Source organism: Bos mutus, chromosome 8, assembly GCF_027580195.1.
Source record: "Bos mutus isolate GX-2022 chromosome 8, NWIPB_WYAK_1.1, whole genome shotgun sequence".
In the NCBI taxonomy this organism is placed as follows: Eukaryota; Metazoa; Chordata; class Mammalia; order Artiodactyla; family Bovidae; genus Bos; species Bos mutus.
Genome location: NC_091624.1, coordinates 72,335,402 through 72,356,680, shown reverse-complemented (window position 1 = coordinate 72,356,680; position 21,279 = coordinate 72,335,402). Strand labels below are relative to the sequence as shown.

General features: G+C 39.7%; 1 protein-coding gene across 6 annotated transcripts in view; it reads left to right on the top strand.

Annotated features, from left to right (window-relative positions):
* Positions 1-21,279, top strand: part of SPATA6L (spermatogenesis associated 6 like) — a 73,994-nt gene that overhangs the window by 31,076 nt on the left and 21,639 nt on the right. For 3 of the 6 annotated variants that reach the window (XR_011465168.1, XM_070375840.1, XM_070375842.1), the window contains 5 exons: positions 3,111-3,188; positions 6,651-6,890; positions 11,686-11,788; positions 16,968-17,002; positions 17,731-17,927. Coding sequence is in view for 5 of the 6 variants with exons in the window: in XM_070375840.1 (XP_070231941.1) it covers positions 3,111-3,188; positions 6,651-6,890; positions 11,686-11,788; positions 16,968-17,002; positions 17,731-17,927 (653 nt within the window). In the remaining variant the exon portion in view is untranslated. The remainder of the gene's footprint in view (positions 1-3,110; positions 3,189-6,650; positions 6,891-11,685; positions 11,789-16,967; positions 17,003-17,730; positions 17,928-21,279) is intronic. The other 3 variants (XM_070375841.1, XM_070375843.1, XM_070375844.1) reach the window with 3 other exon arrangements.

The window sequence follows — 21,279 nt, the reverse complement described above, 5'->3', positions numbered from 1 at the left end:
ATCAGTTCTTTCAATGAAGTTAAAGTATATTTTAAATAATTTGTGAAGAGATAGAGAGCTCAATTTCTCTCAAGTATTCTATAAGGAAAAATAAACAAATTGCTGAAGTTTTACTAATGGCTGATATTCATTGCGTTCTCACTAGATGCCAGGCCCTGTGTTGAGTTCCTTACATGTATTGTTTTATTCAATCCTTTTTAACCCTGCAAGCTGGCTACTATTAGTTTCCTCATTTTAGGCATGGGGAAGCTGGTATGGCGAATTTATAAAGGGTACCCAGAGTCACAGAACTGGTGACCAGTGGATCTAGGATTCTCACACTGGTCTTTTGTGCTTTGAAGTTTGCACTCAATCACTGCATTATGCTAATTCTCTCATTTTTATTTCAGCCCAGGGTCCAATTTCTTTTCATTAATGTTATAGGACATGAGAATAAATGACACGCGAAGGTCAGACAAATTATTCAGTTCATTTATTTTCTGTTATTAGTTCATCAAGAATTAGATTTATTTTCTCCAGTACAATGTGACATTTTCTTCGTACTTTCATATTTTTTTTCATTTCACTTGTTACCCTAACAGCCTTTTTTCCTCCTTTTCCTGCTGAGGTCAAGAATATTGAGGGGAGATTATAATCTGTGTTTTTGGTTGTTGTTGTTAGGTAAAGACTGAATTTGTAAATTAGGCAGAAAGAATATTGTTTTTAATTATTAATTTTTAATTAATAATTTTAGTTTTTCCTTAGTGTTTAGGTACTCTGAGTACCCTTTATAAATTTTTCCTTCAGTTCAGTTCAGTCTCTCAGTCGTGTCCAACTCTTTGCAACCCCATGAATCGCAGCACGCCAGGCCTCCCTGTCCATCACCAACTCCCGGAGTTCACTCAGACTCACGTCCATCGAGTCAGTGATGCCATCCAGCCATCTCATCCTCTGTTGTCCCCTTCTTCTCCTGCCCCCAATCCCTCCCAGCATCAGAGTCTTTTCCAATGAGTCAACTCTTCACATGAGGTGGCCAAAGTATTGGAGTTTCAGCTTTAGCATCATTCCTTCCAAAGAAATCCCAGGGCTGATCTCCTTCAGAATGGACTGGTTGGATCTCCTTGCAGTCCAAAGGACTCTCAAGAGTCTTCTCCAACACCACAGTTCAAAAGCATCAATTCTTCAGCGCTCAGCTTTCTTCACAGTCCAACTCTCACATCCGTACATGACGACTGGAAAAACCATAGCCTTGACTAGATGGACCTTTGTTGGCAAAGTAATGTCTCTGCTTTTGAATATGCTATCTAGGTTGGTCATAACTTTCCTTCCAAGGAGTAAGCATCTTTTAATTTCATGGCTGCAGTCACCATCTGCAGTGATTTTGGAGCCCCCAAAAATAAAGTCTGACACTGTTTCCACTGTTTCCCCATCTATTTCCCATGAAGTGATGGGACCAGATGCCATGATCTTCGTTTTCTGAATGTTGAGCTTTAAGCCAACTTTTTCACTCTCCTCTTTCACTTTCATCAAGAGGCTTTTTAGTTCCTCTTCACTTTCTGCCACGAGAGTGGTGTCATCTGCATATCTGAGGTTATTGATATTTCTCCCAGCAGTCTTGATTCCAGCTTGTGCTTCTTCCAGCCCAGCGTTTCTCATGATGTACTATGCATATAAGTTAAACAAGCGGAGTGACAATATACAGCCTTGATGTACTCCTTTTCCTATTTGGAACCAGTCTGTTGTTCCATGTCCAGTTCTAACTGTTGCTTCCTGACCTGCATATAGGTTTCTCAAGAGGCAGGTCAGGTGGTCTGGTATTCCCATCTCTTTCAGAATTTTCCACAGTTTATTGTGATCCACACAGTCAAAGGCCTTGGCATAGTCAATAAAGCAGAAATAGATGTTTATTCTAAAAATTCCTACTGTTAAATCCAATTATTGACCTAACCATCGTTACCACCATCTCATTGCTAAGGGGATTGCATAGGATATAGCCTGTAAATTTCAGCTCTAAACTGTTATGCTAAAATGAGTACTTATATGAAAAAGAAAATACATTCCTCCTTATTGTCTGTAAGTCACTGCCGTGAGTTGAGGTTAAATAGGTGAACAAGATTGCATTACAGACTGTGGATTCCTTACTGGTAGGGCCCCTCCTCCTCTGTGGGCTAAGTGGAGCTTCATGTAGAGTGGCTAAGTATAGACTCAGGTTATCTGGGTTCAAGCCCGGTTTTGTCACTCAATGGCTGTGTGATTTTGGGTAAATTGCTTATCTCCATGTACCTTAGTTTCCTCCTCTGTAAAATGGGATTGATAATAGTTCTTCCTTTATAGGGTTATTATGAAGGTTGAATGAGGTAGTATATGTATGTGTGTGTGTGTTAGTCACTCAGTGGTCTCCGACTCTTTGCAATCCCATGGACTTGTAGCCCTCTAGGCTCCTCTGTCCATAGGATTCTCTAGGCAAGAATACTGGAGTAGGTTGCAAATTCCTTCTCTAGGGGATCTTCCCCACCCAGAGACTGAACCCGGTATCCTGCATCTTTGGCATCGCAGATGGATTCTTTACCACTGAGCAACCAGGGAAGCCCAAAGCAACTATACCCCAATACAAGTGTTTTTAAAATGGTATTGTTAACTATGTCACATTGTTGTACATTCCATTTCTAGAACATATTCATTTTGCCTAACTAAAATTTTATATCCTTTGACTTAGCTTTTCCCTTTTCCTCTCATCCTCCAGCTCTTGGCAACCAGCATTCTATTAGCTGGTTTTTTAGCTAATTAGCTATTCTTTGAGTTTGACTATTTCAGATTCTGCATATAAGTGAAATATGCAGTGTTTATCTTTTTGTGTCTGGCTTATTTCATTTAGTATAGTGTCCTCAAGTTTATTCTCTGTTGTCATGAATGGCAGGATTTCCTTCTCTTTAAAGGCTGAATAATGTTCCATTATATATATATATATATATATACATATATATATATTTGTTATGTATATATTTTAGACAATGTGTGTAGATTATGCTGGCTACACAAAAGAGCATTTAGGTTCTTGGATAATTTCATGTTAGGATAGGATAAGTAAAGACCTTCTTTCCAATAATTTTATTTGTTTCTTTTATTTTCAGGGCATTGCTCCTAAAATAGAGTTTTCTACAAGGACAGCCATCAGAGAACGTGTGTTTCTGCATAGAAACAGATTTTTTGTAAGTATAATAAAGAATCCAGAGATAGAAATGTCGGGGATTTCTCTACAAATTTAAAGAATTTCAACCTCAGCTTGGTTTACCAAGTTCAGATGCAACTGGACAGACAGAAACCTGAGACTTATTGCTAGGTTTGAATTTACATAGTCAAATTTCTTGTTCAGCCTGTCACATTAGAGTGATGATGTGTGGCATGTGTTCATCATGGCATAGTTGGTGGAACAGCGTGATCCAGAAGCTACAATCACAGGCTTGACGTGTAGTCTAGTTAGTTTTTGTTGTTGTTGTTTCATGACATCTACTCTTGAGTTTATCAACAGTAGTGTTTCCTTCTTTCTTGTGCTGAGGCTGAAGGTCAGAGTTGTATTTGGGGCCACCCCTTTAGTAACAGTGAGGGTTCTTTTTTTTTTGGTAACAGTGAGGGTCTTGGGGCATTCTTGAGCACTACCTTCATTTTGCTTTTTCAGCCATGATTTCCCCTTCACACTCTTTTCTTTCTATTTTTATTTTACCCCATTGCCCATAATTTTGCAAGCATCCAAAATCCTTTCTAAAATGATACAGAGAATTAATGAATATAGTTTGTAGATCTCACACGGGTCCTAGAATAAACCTTGAAAATGTGGGCTTTGGATTTAGGGGTACTGAAGAAGCAGGGTCATTAATCTGTGCAAATACATCAATCCCCTGGGCACTGTAATTCATCAATGGAAAACCAGTGATTAATTTTCAGGAAGGCAATAGCTGCTTTTTAGTCTCTCCTTATTTACTCACTGTTTTCTCCAGTCTGTTTAAATGTGCACAGTGACTTTTCAGTTTATTGCTCTTTTTCTTCCATTCCATTTTGTTAATCTTGTTTTAATCTCGTAATGTAGAGATCTTCCTGTGCGAACTTCCCGGTCCCTTCCTCCTTCTCTAGTCTTGCAGTCTTTCTCTAGCACCGTCTAGTGGTGAAGCCTAGCAGAACAGCTAGGAAAGCAGAAGGGGATTTGCAGTGGCTGGTTCAGTATCATAAAATTGAAAGGTGGGTTTGGAGCTGAGAGAAAAGTGCTTACTCACCAGTATAGTTGGCTTCTAATTTTTTAATTGCTCTAAAAATTTCCATAGCTATACATACAACCATACTTTTTCCTTAAAATAAATTGCTTGAGGTGAAATCGCTGAACCCAAGTATATGCCAAATTCTCTCTCTGTCTCCCTCCCTCGCTGTATTTGTGTATCTGTCAATCATCTGATGGGGCATGGAGGTGTCTGATACTTTCCAGCTTTCTCATAATACAAATAAAACTCACTGTTTTTTTTTTTTTTTTATTCTTCCAATTTTATTTTATTTTTAAACTTTACATAATTGTATTAGTTTTGCCAAATATCAAAATGAATCCGCCACAGGTATACATGTGTTCCCCATCCCGAACCCTCCTCCCTCCTCCCTCCCCATACCATCCCTCTGGGCCGTCCCAGTGCACCAGCCCCAAGCATCCAGCATCATGCATTGAACCTGGACTGGCAACTCGTTTCCTACATGATATTTTACATGTTTCATTGCCATTCTCCCAAATCTTCCCACCCTCTCCCTCTCCCACAGAGTCCATAAGACTGTTCTATACATCAGTGTCTCTTTTGCTGTCTCGCATACACCGGGTTATTGTTACCATCTTTCTAAATTCCATATATGTGCGTTAGTATACTGTATTTATGTTTTTCCTTCTGGCTTACTTCACTCTGTATAATAGGCTCCAGTTTCATCCACCTCATTAGAACTGATTCAAATGTATTCTTTTTAATGGCTGAGTAATACTCCATTGTGTATATGTACCACAGCTTTCTTATCCATTCATCTGCTGATGGACATCTAGGTTGCTTCCATGTCTTGGCTATTATAAACAGTGCTGCGATGAACATTGGGGTACACATGTCTCTTTCCCTTCTGGTTTCCTCAGTGTGTATGCCCAGCAGTGGGGTTGCTGGATCATAAGGCAGTTCTATTTCCAGTTTTTAAGGAATCTCCACACTGTTCTCCATAGTGGCTGTACTAGTTTGCATTCCCACCAACAGTGTAAGAGGGTTCCCTTTTCTCCACACCCTCTCCAGCATTTATTATTTGTAGACTTTTGGATCGCAGCCATTCTGACTGGTGTGAAATGGTACCTCATAGTGGTTTTGATTTGCATTTCTCTGATAATGAGTGATGTTGAGCATCTTTTCATGTGTTTGTTAGCCATCTGTATGTCTTTTTGGAGAAATGTCTATTTAGTTCTTTGGCCCATTTTTTGATTGGGTCGTTTATTTTTCTGGAGTTGAGCTGTAGGAGTTGCTTGTATATTTTTGAGATTAGTTGTTTGTCGGTTGCTTCATTTGCTATTATTTTCTCCCATTCTGAAGGCTGTCTTTTCACCTTGCTAATAGTTTCCTTTGATGTGCAGAAGCTTTTAAGGTTAATTAGGTCCCATTTGTTTATTTTTTGCTTTTATTTCCAATATTCTGGGAGGTGGGTCATAGAGGATCCTGCTGTGATGTATGTCGGAGAGTGTTTTGCCTATGTTCTCCTCTAGGAGTTTTATAGTTTCTGGTCTTACGCTTAGATCTTTAATCCATTTTGAGTTTATTTTTGTGTATGGTGTTAGAAAGTGGTCCAGTTTCATTCTTTTTACAAGTGGTTGACCAGATTTCCCAGCACCACTTGTTAAAGAGATTGTCTTTAATCCATTGTATATTCTTGCCTCCTTTGTCGAAGATAAGGTGTCCATATGTGCGTGGATTTATCTCTGGGCTTTCTATTTTATTCCATTGATCAATATTTCTGTCTTTGTGCCAGTACCATACTGTCTTGATAACTGTGGCTTTGTAGTAGAGCCTGAAGTCAGGTAGATTGATTCCTCCAGTTCCATTCTTCTTTCTCAAGATCGCTTTGGCTATTCGAGGTTTTTTGTATTTCCATACAAATTGTGAAATTATTTGTTCTAGCTCTGTGAAGAATACTGTTGGTAGCTTGATAGGGATTGCGTAAAACTCACTGTTTAAATTTCATTAATTTTGTAAAAAAAAATTTTATTACATTTTGGCTGCACTGAGTCTTGGTTGGTACATGTCGGATTCTCATTGTGGTGGCTTCTCTTGCTGTAGAGCATGGGCTCTGGGGCATCTGGGCTCAGTAGTTGCACATGGGCTTAGTTGTTTCAGTAGCATGTGGGATCTTCCTGGACCAGGGGTCAAACCCATGTCCCCTGCATTGGCAGCTGGATTCTCAACCACTGGGCAACCAGGGAAATCACAAATCTCACTGTTAGTAGCTTAAATCTACTAGTGATACTAAGCTGACCTGAAGAAAAATTTTTAAATGCCCTTCCCTGAGTTCACGTTTTATAAATCTGAGATGTTAAATCTTCTACCTTAGTTCAGTTAAATACAGTTATATTCTGGTTGAGCTTTCTTTAAAAATATTGTCTCTTCTTTGGGTTTCAGGAAGAAAGACGTAAGTCACAAAGGCCTTTATGTACACCAAATGGACCAAAATTCCCCTTGAGTTGTGTAAAGATGAAACCAAGGGAGAGTAATCTCGACAGAGTGCCCCCAGGCATGCAGTCCCGGCCACTCTCTCCGTATTGCACCAGGCGTTTCTTCCAGGACCAACCAGCTCAGCTGAACCTTGGATATACTTTCAAAATACCTGGAGAAAGCAAACCTCCGTTTGTAGTAAGACACGTGAGCCTAAAATTATTTTTCAGAGTCCTTTGGAATGGTAGGGTGTGAATGAGGGTGGAATAAAGGAAGGTTGGACCATGATAACAGATGTGTAAGTAAATAAATAGAGGAAATTCAAATTTAATAATAATTATGATTAAATTATGTTCATTTCCTAGAGTTATTGTCAGGAAACTCCTATAAAGATGTCTTGTACAGAGGACTTGCTGAGTAAATGTCTACTATCCCTATTTTTAATTTTAGAATTAAAAATAAATTTAATTATTAATAGTGTTATCTGCATAGGACAACCTGCCACTATCCAGGAAGATCAATGAACTGACAGTAGTAGAAGATTCATATCAAAGACTGGCACATTCTCTGTACAAATCTGAAACTAAAGCCTCGTCAGTTTTAAGAAAACTACTTGAGTTTTCATAGTAAGATCATTGTTCAGTGGCCAGCTTTTTAAAATATATATTTATTTATTTGGCTGCCTCCAGTCTTGGTTGTGGCATGCGAGCTCTTTGTTGAGTCATGAGGGATCTTTTCACTGTGGTGCATGGACTCTCTAGCTGCAGTGCACGGGCTTAGTTGCTCCATGGCATGTGGGATCTTAGTTCCCTGACCAGGAATCAAACCTGTGTCCCCTGCACTGCAGGGCGGATTCTTTACCACTGGACCATTAGAGAATTCACCAGGCCGCACTTTAAAAGTAGGAAACATATGGCTGCAGGAAGAAGCAATGATATGCCATAGTCAAAAGTCCTTAATTAAAGTTATATTAGATTTAGCCATCAGGAAGTAGTGGGCAAATTTAACCACACTTGTTTTCATAGTCTTTTTTTTGACTACTATAAAAGTAAAGGAAAATACAGAAAAGTTCAAGAAAAAAAATTACCCATAGGTTCACTAGAATAATAAAATCATTGTTTAATTTGATACATTTTCTTTTGACTTTTTTTGATATTCATAAGGCCTTATTTTTTCCCACAAAGTTGTACTTATACTGTATATACAGATTCATTTCTTTACAGTTACATATGTTTTTATCATGTTAAAAACACTTCTAGTATTAGTTCCTATTTTTCTTTTTTTGATTTATTTATTTTAATTGGAGGCTAATTACTTCACAATATTGTAGTGGTTTTTGCCATACATTGACATGAATCAGCTGTAGGTGTACATGTGTTCCCCATCCTGAACCCCCGTCCTGCCTCCCTCCCCATCCTACCCCTCAGGGTCATCCCAGTGCACCAGCCCTGAGCACCCTATATCATGCATAGAACCTAGACTGGCTATCTATTTCACATATGATAATATACATGTTTCAGTGCTATTCTCTCAAATCATCCCACCCTTGCCTTCTCCCACAGAGTCCAAAAGTCTTTTCTTTACATCTGTCTCGTTTGCTATCTTGCATATAGGGTCATCGTTACCATCTTTCTAAATTCCATATATATGTGTTAATATATTGTACTGATGTTTTTCTTTTTCTTTTTTTAAATTAATTAATTTATTTTACTTTACAATATTGTATTGGTTTTGCCATACATTGACTTGAATCCGCCATGAGTGTACATGTGTTCCCCATCCTGAACCCCGCTCTCTCCTCCCTCCCCATCCCATCCCTCTGGGTCATCTCAGTGCATCAGCCCCGAGCACCCTGTATCATGCATCAAACCTGGACTGGCGATTCATTTCACATATGATATTTTACATGTTTCAATGCCATTCTCCCATATCATCCCTCCCTTGCCCTCTCCCACAGAGTCCAAAACACTGTTCAGTACATCTGTGTTTCTTTTGCTGTCTCGCATATAGGGTTATTGTTACCTTCTTTCTAAATTCCATATATATATGTTAGTATACTGTATTGGTGTTTTTCTTTCTGGCTTACTTCACTCTGTATAATAGACTCCAGTTTCATCCACCTCATTAGGACTGATTCAAATGCATTCTTTTTAATAGCTGAGTAATATTGCATTGTGTATATGTACCACAGCTTTCTTATCCATTCGTCTGCCAGTGGACATCTAGGTTGCTTCCATGCCCTGGCTATTGTAAACAGTGCTGCAATGAACATTGAGGTACATGTGTCTCTTTCAATTCTGGTTTCCTCAGTGTGTATGCCCCAGCAGTGGGATTGCTGGGTCATATGGCAGTTCTATTTCCAGTTTTTTAAGGAATCTCCACACTTCTCCATAGTGGCTGTACTAGTTTGCATTCCCACCAACAGTGTAAGAGGATTTTCTTTTTTCCTTGCTCTCTGCAGCATTGTTTGCAGACTTTTTGATAGTAGCCATTCTGACCGGCGTGAGATGGTACCTCATAGTGGTTTTGATTTGCATTTCTCTGATAATGAGTGATGTTGAGCATCTTTTCATGTGTTTGTTAACCATCTGTATGTCTTCTCTGGAGAAATTTCTGTTTAATTCTTTGGAACATATTTTGATAGGGTCATTTATTTTTGTGGAATTGAGCTGCAGGAGCTGCTTGTATATATTTGAGATTAATTCTTTGTCAGTTGCTTCGTTTGCTATTATTTTCTCTTGTTCTGAAGGCTGTCTTTTCACCTTGCTTATAGTTTCCTTTGTTGTGCAAAAGCCTTTAAGTTTAATTAGGTCCCATATGTTTATTTTTGCTTTTATTTCCGTTGCTCTGGGAGATGGGTCATAGAGGATCCTGCTGTGATTTATGTCGGAGTGTTTTGCCTATGTTTTCCTCTAGGAGTTTTATAGTTTCTGATCTTACATTTAGATCTTTAATCCATTTTGAGTTTATTTTTGTGTATGGTGTTAGAAAGTGAACTAGTTTCATTCTTTTATGGGTGGTTGACCAGTTTTCCCAGCACCACTTGTTAAAGAGATTGTCTTTTCTCCATTGTATATTCTTGCCTCCTTTGTCAAAGATAAGGTATCCATAGGTGCATGGATTTATCTCTGGGCTTTCTATTTTGTTCCATTGATCTATTTTTCTGTCTTTGTGCCAGTACCATACTGTCTTGATGACTGTAGCTTTGTAGTATAGTCTACAGGCAGACAGTATAGTCTGAAGTCAGGCAGGTTGATTGCTCCAGTTCCATTCTTCTTTCTCAAGATTACTTTGTCTATATGAGGTTTTTTGCATTTCCATACAAATTGTGAAATTATTTGTTCTAGTTCTCTGAAAAACACTGTTGGTAGCTTGATAGGGATTGCATTGAATCTATAGGTTGCTTTGGATAGTATACTCATTTTCACTATATTGATTCTTCTGATCCACGAACATGGTATATTTCTCCATCTATTTGTGTCATCTTTGATTTCTTTCATCAGTGTTTTATAGTTTTCTATATATAGGTCTTTTATTTCTTTAGGTAGATCTATTCCTACATATTTTATTCTTTTCATTGCAATGGTGAATGGAATTGTTTCCTTAATTTCTCTTTCTGTTCTTTCATTGTTAGTGTATAGGAATGCAAGGGATTTCTGTGTGTTAATTTTATATCCTGCAACTTTTCAATGAATATAGTTCCTGTTTTTCATGAACTCTGTTCCACATTGTAGTTCATGACTTATTCTCCAGAATGTTAACGATTGATATTATTGTCAAGTTGATAATTTGATTCAGGATTACCTGTGTGATGTTTGTATATTAGACACAGAAATGAAGCATGGTAAATCCCAAAGTCAAGGTGCTTTTTAGATGACTGGTTATAGCATTGGTTTGCAGGTAGAACAGAGATGTTGTTTGGCTAGAAAATACAGGATAGCTGTTTTCTTCAGGTAACCTATAAAAGTGTCTGGCAAAATCTAGCACTGTAAACATAGTTTCATACAAATATAGTTAAATTGAGTATATTGGGTCTGATTTATTCCATTTGACATATATTTTAATAAAATACACAACTTTAGTGTACACCATTATGAACTAAATAACCTTAAAATGTTGGAAGTTTTCTTAGGGAATTAAAATTTACATGATACTTTTATTTAACAAATTCATATACAGTCTTTACTATGTGCCAAGCTCTTTCCTAAGGGCTTATAGATATTAACTCTTTTATTTAGCCAGATTTCCTGATGATATCTGATGTTTAAGTAGAAAAATTAAAATGTAGAGGACCTGATGTTGTCAAGATTGTAAATTCTAGTAAAATTATTTCTTGAAGTAGAATGAAGAATAATAGTATAACATGACTTCTTGACATTAAAAAAATAAAAAACAAGGTTTTTTACAAAGAAAATTAAGCAACTGTATGTCATAGACATTCTGGAAGAGTCTCTATTTCAAGTATTTTGACCTGTTAGCAGATCACGTTGTTGAATGTAGGAAAATGTGGTCACCTTAACTAAAATAATACAGTCTCCGCTATTCTTTTTTACAAGGATATTGACACTCAGACTGAAGGGGGATGTGGAAGGCTGAAAGATCACATTGTGAAAATTCCTTGTCTTCAGGGAGGACCCCACCTAGGCCAGTACTGCCTGAAGTACTCTGAAGTGTTTAGGAATGTGAAGATATCCTGTTTTAAAAGAAGATTAAACAAACTCTACTTGCTCTTTACTGGCCTTACCAGTGGTTAGAATATGATCTGTGTCATATTAGCCCATATCCCATATCTTTGTGTTCTAACCTCAGTGAAAGTAGGGACAAACAGGTTTCCCTGTTGGTTATAACATTTTATATACTTGGAGGCTGTGATTTAATCTGTTCCCAACCTTCTCTTTTCTCACCTGCATGACTGTGATTGAAGGGGAGAAAGGTATTACAGGGAATGAGGAGAGAGTAATACAAGCTACAGTGGGTTCAGGTCTCATTCCTTTCCTTTCAGGTGGACAGTGCAAAGCCCTTTGGTGAGAACAGTTCACAGCATCATTCCCAGAAGTCTAGAAGAAAACCTAACTTTTCAAACTTTCCATTTCCAGTGAGAAGAGGTATTCGATTTTCTTGTTCCTCCTGTGTAGTTTACCCATGGGAAAGAATGCATCCTACCTCTAAGTCTTCTTTCATTCTGAGGAATCACACGTTTGTCTGGAAACTCAGGGCCTAATTCTCGGGTGCCCTGTCACTGGGAGTTTCCAGAGAGGGGTTTCCCACGAGCAGAGTCATTAGCAGAGATGCCTTCTGTTTCAGAGTTTCCCTAGGAGGAACTGGGGAGACTTCCCCCAAGGAGTGTCACCATTGAGTGTGTTCTGGCTGTGGCTGTTGGAAAAGCAGAGAACATCTTGTCTTGGTGGGATCTCCTTGAAAAGGCACCACAGATAGCTAACAAATAAGACTCGCCATTTTTCAGGATAGGATACAGCAGAGAATTGATGGAGATCAGGAGAGGCAACACTTCTTTACAAGATTGCATGTCAGCAAGGAGGAGAGCCAGTTCTCTCTGAAACAGTGAGGTTAAGGCAGGGGATCTCAGACATTTAGATTCCAGGACCCTTTTGTGCTAAGTATTATTGAGAGCCACACTGAGCTTTTCTGTATGTGAATGATATCTATCAACAATTAGCATTAGACATTAAACTTGAGGAATTTAAAAACACAAGAATATACAGCACACATTAGCCATCAGAGTGGTGTCATCATGACATATCATATAGCTTTTGGAGAACTCTGTTATATAGTCATAAGAGAATGAGAATGAAAAAGACAGAGTATGTTTTACTATTAGGAGAATAGTTTTGACCTTGCAGAGTTCCTAAAAGGTCTTGGGGACCCATGGGGAGGCCCTGGATCATATATCAAGAATTGCTGGGTTAAGACATCCCCTTGGTGGTCTGTTCATTTCCAAGGCAAACCATTCAGTATCACAGTAATCCATGCCTATGCCCCAACCACTAATGCCAAAGAAGCTGGAGTTGAACGGTTCTATGAAGACCTACAAGACCTTCTAGACTAACACCAAAACAGATATCCTTTTCATCATAGGGGACTGGAATGCAAAAGCAGGAAGAGATACCTGTAACAGGCAAGTAGCAAGCAAGTTTGGTTTTGGAGTAGGAAATGAAGCAAGGCAAAGGCTAACAGTTACAACAAGAGAATGCACTGGTCATAGCAAACACTCTCTTCCAACAACACAAGAGACGACTCTACACATGGACATCACCAAATGGTCAATACAGAAATCAGATTGATTCTTTGCAGCTGAAGATGGAGAAGCTCTATACAGTCAGCAAAAACAAGACCAGGAGCTGACTAAGGCTCAGACCATGAACTCCTTATTGCCAAATTCAGACTTATATTGAAGAAAGTAGTGAAAACCACTAGACCACTCAGTATGACCTAAATCAAATCCCTTAGGATTATACAGTGGACGTGACAAATAGATTCAAAAGATTAGATCTGATAGAGTGCTGAAGCACTATGGATGGAGGTTTGTAACATTGTACAGGAAGCAGCGATCAAAACCATCCCCAAGAAGAATTACAAAAAGACAAAATGAGGAGGCCTTACAGATATCTATGAAAAGAAGAGAAGCTAAAGGCAAAGGAGAAAAGGAAAGATATACCCATCTGAATGCAGAGTTCCAAAGAATAGCAAGGAGAGATAAGAAAGCCTTCCTCAGTGATCAATGCAAAGAAATAGAGGAAAACAATAGAATGGGAAAGACTAAAGATCTCTTCAAGAAAATCAGAGATACCAAGGGAGCATTTCATACAAAGATGGACACAATAAAGAACAGAAATGGTATGGATTTAACAGAAGCAGAAGATATTAAGAAGAGATGGCAAATACACAGAAGAACTAAGCAAAAAGATCTTAATGACTCAGATAACCACAATGATGTGATCATTCACCTAGAGCCAGACATCCTAGAGTGCAAAGTCAAGTGGGCCTTCAGTAGCATCACTATGAACAAAGCCAGTGGAGGTGATGGAATTCCAGCTGAGCTATTTCAAATCCTAAAAGATGATGCTTTGAAAGTGCTGCACTCAATAGCTAGCAAATTTGGAAAACTCAGCAGTGGCCACAGGACGGGAAAATGTCGGTTTTCATTCCAATCCCAAGAAAGGCAGTGCCAAAGAATGTTTAAACTACCACACAATTGCACTCATCTCACACGCTAGCAAAGTAATGCTCAAAAATCTCCAAGCCAGGCTTCAACAGTACATGAATCGAGAACTTCCAGATATTCAAGCAGGATTTATAAAAGGCAGAGGAACCAGAGATTAAATTGCCAGCATCTGTTGGATCATAGAAAAAGCAAGAGAATTCCAGAAAAACATCTACCTCTGCTTCATTGACTACTGCAAAGCCTTTGTGTGGATTACAACAAACTGTGGAAAATTCTTCAAGAGATGAGAATACCAGACCACCTGACCTGCCTCCTGAGAAATCTGTTATGCCCGTCAAGAAGCAACTGTTAGAACCGTACATGAAACAATGGACTGGTTCCAAATTGGGAAGGGAGTACGTCAAAGCTGTAAATTGTCACCCTACTTGTTAATTTATATTCAGAGTACATCATGTGAAATACTGGGCTGGAAGAAGCACAAGCTGGAATCAAGATTGTTGGGAGAAATATCAATAATCTCAGATATGCAGATGACACCACCCTTATGGCAGAAAGTTAAGAGGAACTAAAGAGCCTCTTGATGAAAGTGAAAGAGGAGAGTGAAAAAGTTGGCTTAAAGCTCAACATTCAGAAAACTAAGATCAGGGCATCCAATCCCATCACTTGATGGCAAATAGATGGGGAAACAATGGAAACAGTGACATATTTTCTTTTCTGGGCTCCAAAATCACTGCAGATGGTAATTACAGCCATGAAGTTAAAAGACACTTGTTCCTTGGAAGAAAAGCTATGACAAACCTAGACAGCATATTAAAAAGTAGAGACATATTTTGCTGACAAAGATTGTCTAGTTAAAGCTATGGTTTTTCCAGTAGTCATGTATGGATGTGAGAGTTGGACCATAAGGAAAGCTGAGCACCAAAGAATTGATGCTTTTGAACTGTGGTGTTGGAGAAGACTCTTGAGAGTCCCTTGGACAGCAGGGAGATCAAACCAATCAATTCTAAAGGAAATCAGCCCTGGATATTCATTGGAAGGACTGATGCTGAAGCTCCAATCCTTTTGCCACCTGATGTGAAGAACTGACTCATTGGAAAAGACCCTGATGATGAGAAGGGTTGAAGGCAGGAGGAGAAGAGGACGACAGAGGGTAAGATGGTTGGATGGCATCACCGACTCATTGGACATGAGTTTGAGCAAGCTCCTGGTGTTGGTAATGGACAGGGAAGCCTAGCATGCTGTAGTTCTTGTGGTTGCAAAGTGTTGGACTAAGTGACTGAACTGAACTTTATGAGTGAAATACATGAACCTGTGTCAGTACTGAATGTCATGGCAGTGAATTTCAACCATTCCTGAATTAATTCTTAGGCTAGAAAGGGAAGGTCATGGCCCATTCTCCTGACCTGGACTTATACCATCCCTGACAACAAGTTTCCTATCTTAGCCTGAAAGGTTTCTACTTTTAAGGGGAAGTCTCTTAAAAGTCTCTTGTGATAACTCAAGCCAGTATTCTCTTGGATGACGGTGACTGTTCTATAGCAACAAGTCAAAGACAGGTGACAGAATTTGAGGCAGAAAATGCTTCATCTTCTCTGATATTTAGATTGAAAATCACCCATGTAGCCCATAAATACAGCACTGTCTTCCCCATTACCGTGAAATCAAGCAACAGAAAATGTCCTTTCCTGGGGAGGACAGCTGGGCTTAATGCTAGCTAAATAACAACAGGGTCATGTATCACATTGGTCTCGGCCTTTGTCTCTTCTTAATCCTGGCAGGTGGAGAACTAAGGTTCCAGAGAGGTTACAGAGTGTGTACAGGTCACACATCAAGTTTTTGGCACACCTACATTTAGAGAAGACGTTCAGACCTCTGGGCTCAGATCCTTGGAATCCCTGTAGCTTCCAAGCCAGACCTTTCCTTAGGTCACCTGTCAGCTCATTCATCCGGGCCTAAGGTAGAATAAAGCAGTGCTTCTCAAACTTCAATGTGCATTAGAATCACCTGGGTGTCTCGTTAAACTGCAGATTCTGATTCCATAGGGCTGAGGTGGGACCTGGAATCCTTATCTAACAAGCTTCCAGGTGATACCGATGCTGCTGGTCCATGGACAACACTTTGAGAAGCAAGGGAACAAGGGCAAGCCCCCTGGGATCAGTAGCAAGGGGGTTCCTAGGCAAAAGGGCAAGTTTGTGGCTATAGCTAAAAAGGGCCTTTTTAGCACTACTGATTCCCTGCTCAGCTGGGAGTGTGGTAGAAGAGAGCTTTTGGGACAAGATGGCCACACACATACATCCATGCTCAGAGAATATGACAATTCACATGTTTAAAAAAAATCCCTTTTTATATCTTCCTTCTTATTGCCAGTGGCATAGGGGAATCAGCAGTCCCTTGTCGCTGCCTCAGTCCCAGCCAGCTGAGGGAAGCCATGGTGGTCTTAGCATAGCCTTGCAAATACTCATTTCAAAAGTATTTTATTTTCAATCTGGAACAATCTCATTTAGTCTTGGTTTTGTCTGTGTATTTATTACTTCTAGTAATTCTTATCATTCTCTGGTATTAGATCTACTTAATGTAATCATAATGATTTTCACTTTCGCTGTGTTGTTTTTTTCAAGCTCTCATGTATTCGTTTTTGTCTGTCTCGGACAAGTATACTCAGAGTTTCTGTGTAAATAGGATTTTATGTAAACCTAATATAAAGGGAATGCCAAAGAGGCAGAGGCTTTGAATTTTATATTAAGCCACATGGTTTTCTTTTAGGCTGTGGACATCTGGGCAAATGTGTTTTCCAAGCTGCCCAAGGGCTACTGAACTTGTTGCTTCACATTAGACTCACTTTTACCCTTCCTATATCCATATGTGCTGCCATTAATATAACATTATTGTTTACCTCAAGAGGACAGAAAAAAACTCATAGAATTTCTGTGACTTCAGGGAGAATTAAAAGTGATGGTATGATTTACAAGGGATCATTTAAGTTCTCTAATAATTCATTCATTGTGTAATGTTTTTGTACTGCTGTGCAATAAATGTAATAGCAGTTTTAGGAGTAACTGGTAATAATGAGTCATTGAAACACCTGTTCCTCTTTCTTCTAGTGTCTTCTCTTGACAGCCTTGGAGCTAACGTGAAGGTAATTTTAGAAGTAGCATTTGTAAAATGATTTATTACCAGCTATATAATGTCAATTATTGTACTTTCTCCCATGAGCAGTTGAAAATACATTTCTAGCTCATGTTGCTTGTGAAATTGCTGTAGTTTAACTTGAGTTTCTTTGCTTTAGTTGGTTTTTTCCCCTCATATAAACTCCTTTCATTTGTAGGATGAGTCACTAGTGAAAGTGTATGTAGGTTCAATACCTACTTTATCAGTAGTAATTTTCATTACTTTTTCTCGAATTGAATATAGAGAGGTGGTCAATCACTTGTTCTTAAAGTCTGATTGGCTTGTTCAGGTGAAGGTGCAAGCTTCCCTGTTACAGCATGACAATGGACATACACAAAGAAAATGAAGTACTCTCAGTTTCCTTTGACATAGCCTTTAAATATTTTGTCTAAAATTTTTTCTTTCCCAACGCAATAATCCCTAGTCCTCACAAATCAAAATTCAGAGCAGGAGTTTATTTTGGCTCGTTAATATATACCAAACGAATTTGGTTATCTTTCCTTGCCCTTGACTCCTGAGCATTTTGTCTCTAGTCTTCTCTGCTCCCACTCCTCTTGTATTTGCAGGAGATCCTGGAGGCAGGTATTCTGTCTTCTTGCCCCCGGTTCTCTTCCTTGTCCCACCCAACCCCCAGCTCTAAATTAAGCAAACAAAAGCAAAAGCTATAACTAAAGATGAATGCACATTGTCACTCAGGTTATCAAAGAGCCAGATGAACGGATTGTTTTAAGGAATGAATCACCATCATCTTTAGATTCAAGTAAGTTTGGAAAGCCCTCGCCCAGTTACAGTAACCAAGGGGATGCTGATTTTCACCAGGAAACTTCATTTGACACCTCCCAGAACTCCAGATCTCCCAGCCCTCTTCTGGATCAGCCCCTTCTCCGAGAAAGGTCAGCAGCCAGCACCCATCTCTTTGCTAGAAGAGTGACCTGTGGTCTGACAGGAATAAAAGTCAGGTCATTTTATCAGTTTGCTTCCTTAGGGGCAGCTTGACATGAAAGATTATTATTCCTTGAAAAATAATCCCAGAAGTAAGAATTGAGATTTTTCTCTTACCTCTGGAAAGCATATCTCAGAATGTTTGTTGAAAATGGGATAGGCAGCTCAGTTGGCATAGATACTATTTATTTCTTCATTATTATCTGTCATTAAAAGTTGGCTTAAAGCTCAGCATTCAGAAAACTAAGATCAAGGCATCCAGTCCTATCACTTCATGGCAAATGGATGGGGAAGCAGTAGAAACAGTGGCTGACTTTATTTTTTGGGGCCCCCAAATCACTGTGGATGGTGATTGCAGCCATGAAATTAAAAGACGCTTACAGCTTGGAAGGAAAGTTATGACCAACATGCTGTTAAGTCACTTCAGTTGTGTTCGACTCTGTGCGACCCCATAGATGGCAGCCCACAAGGCTCCCCCGTCCCTGGGATTCTCCATGCAAGAACACTGGAGTGGGTTGCCATTTCCTTCTCCAATGCAGGAAAGTGAAAAGTGAGAGTGAAGTTGCTCAGTCGTGTCCAACTCTTAGCGACCCCTTGGACTGCAGCCTACCAGGCTCCTCCATCCATGGGATTTTCCAGGCAAGAGTACTGGAGTGGGTTGCCATTGCCTTCTCCAATGACCAACCTAGACAGCATATTAAAAAGCAGAGACATTACTTTGCCAACAAAGGTCTGTCTAGTCAAGGCTATGGTTTTTCCAGTGGTTGTGTATGGATGTGAGAGTTGGACTATAAGGAAAGCTGAGCACAGAAGAATTGACGCTTTTGAACTGTGGTGTTGGAGAAGACTCTTGAGAGTCCCTTGGACTGCAAGGAGATCCAACAAGTCCATCCTAAAGGAGATCAGTCCTGGGTGTTCATTGGAAGGAGTGATGTTGAAGCTGAAACTCCAATACTTTGGCCACCTGATGCAAAGAGCTGACTCATTTGAAAAGACCCTGATGTTGGGAAAGATTGAAGGCAGGAGGTGAAGGGGACGACATAGGATGAGATGGTTGGATGGCATCACTGACTCAATGGACATGAGTTTGGGTAAACTCTGGGAGTTGGTGATGGACAGGGAGGCCTGGCGTGCTGCGGTTCATGGGATTGCAAAGAGTCGAACACGACTGAGCGACTGAACTGAACTGAATATTAGAACCCCAGCTTTTGATTTCACTAGTATAAAAGAACTCACTATAGAAAGTTTGGAAATTATAGAAAAATGAAAAGAAGTGAAAAAAAATAACCTATCAGTCCTACCACCCAAAGACAAGCATGATTAATACGTAGGTATGCTGCCGCTAAGTCACTTCAGTCGTGTCCGACTCTGCAACCCCATAGACGGCAGCCCACCAGGCTCCCCTGTCCCTGGGATTCTCCAGGCAAGAATACTGGAGTGGGTTGCCATTTCCTTCTCCAATGCATGAAAGTAAAAAGTGAAAGTGAAGTTGCTCAGTCGTGTCTGACTCTTAGCTACCCCATGGACTGCAGCCTACCAGGCTCCTCCGTCCATGGGATTTTCCAGGCAAGAGTACTGGAGTGGGGTGCCATTGCTTTCTCCAATATGTGGGTATAGTTTCTTTCTATTTTTCTAGACATGGTTTATTGGCTTATTTATATCATCATCACACACACACCAAACCTTGATTGCATGTGTCTGGAGGGCAGACCAGAGATTGAGAACAGGAACCTTTATTTTCCAATCTGCATTCCCTACTAATGTGATTAACTATCTAGTTTTGCCCCAGACTGTCCTGATTTTAACCATGACAGTCACGCATTCTGGGAAACTTCTTGGTCCCAGGCAAACCAGGACAGTTGGTCATAGCTCCAAGGAAGTAGCAGCAAAGATAATATTTTCAAGATAGTTGGTTTGAATGAAGGGTAGGCCAGTCTGTTTTACTCTGCATTAAGTTTTGAGAATAATTTCCATCTAAATAATACAGTTGGAGACATTCCTGGTGGTCCAGGGCTTAAGACTTTGAGTTTCCACTGCTGGGGGCATGGGTTCAATCACAGTCCCTGGTTGGGAAATTTAAGATCCTGCATGTTGTGTGATGTGGCCAAAAAAAAAAAAAAAAGACACATGAAGAATCAGTTACTAATTCATGGTACTTAGTAGACATTTAATAAATATTTGCTGACACGGGAAAAATATAATGCCTCAGAAGGAAAACAGATAGTCGACCTGTTAGGCCTCAGATGGAAATGTTAACATTTAAGACATTTCTTCTCATCTCTGAGAACTTCCAACCTAGCAGAGAATTTTTTTTTTTTTTTAATGTACACAGAGAACTTTCTACAGGGCAGAATTTTGAGAAAAGTACAGACAAAATGCTATCAGAGTATAAAGGAGAAGGATGGTATTCTGGAATATTTCATGGAGGAGGTGGCATTTTCATGAGGGCTGGAGGGGAGGGGATTGGATTATGATAGTTAATGGAGGAGAGGAATGGAAGGTGAGAAGGCAAGGAGTGCTATCAGCTTCTAGAAGTTAGAGCAGCCTGAGGGATGAGTGGGTGCCAAGGCTGATAGTCAGAGGGGGGCTGTGGAAACCAAGCTAAGGAACTGGGGCTCCGTTGGAAGGCAGTGGGGCTTCCCAGGTAGTGCTAGTGGTGAAGAACCCACCTGCAAATGCAGGAGACGTAAGAGACACGAGTTCGATCCCTGGGTTGGGAAGTTGCCCTGGAGGAGGAAATGGCAAGTGGCAGCTTTTGCAAGTCAGTGACAGGAATTAGCACAGTTGAACTGTAGAATGATGACAATCACTTATCTCTTATCAATCACTTATCTCTGATGAGTCAGCAAATTCTGTGCGTCCAAAGTCACTCTAAACTGTTAAATTTGGATCTAATCAGACTGTGAATTTGTAAATAAGGCCTTGATCAGGGAAAACATAGCATAATCACACAAAGGTCATCTGGTTTGCCTAAGACCATCCTGGCTTTAACCCTGAAAGTCCTGCATTCTGGGAAACCTCTCGGTTCTGGGCCAACCAGGATAGTTTGTCACCTTAACCTCCAGGGAAGTGGCACTGAAAATAATATTTTTAAGACAGCTGTTCTGAGTAAAGGATATCCCTTTGTATTCTTGGTGAAGAATCCATTCCCCATTGACCTTAATGTGATCACAGAGGTAGCCCTAAACACTGGGTTTTTTTCCAGATTCGTTTGCTCTGTGTACAGCAAGCCCAACGTGGGGGTGCTGAGGTTTGTAGCAGAAAAGTATTTATTCACAAGGCAGTCAAGTAAGGAGATGGGAG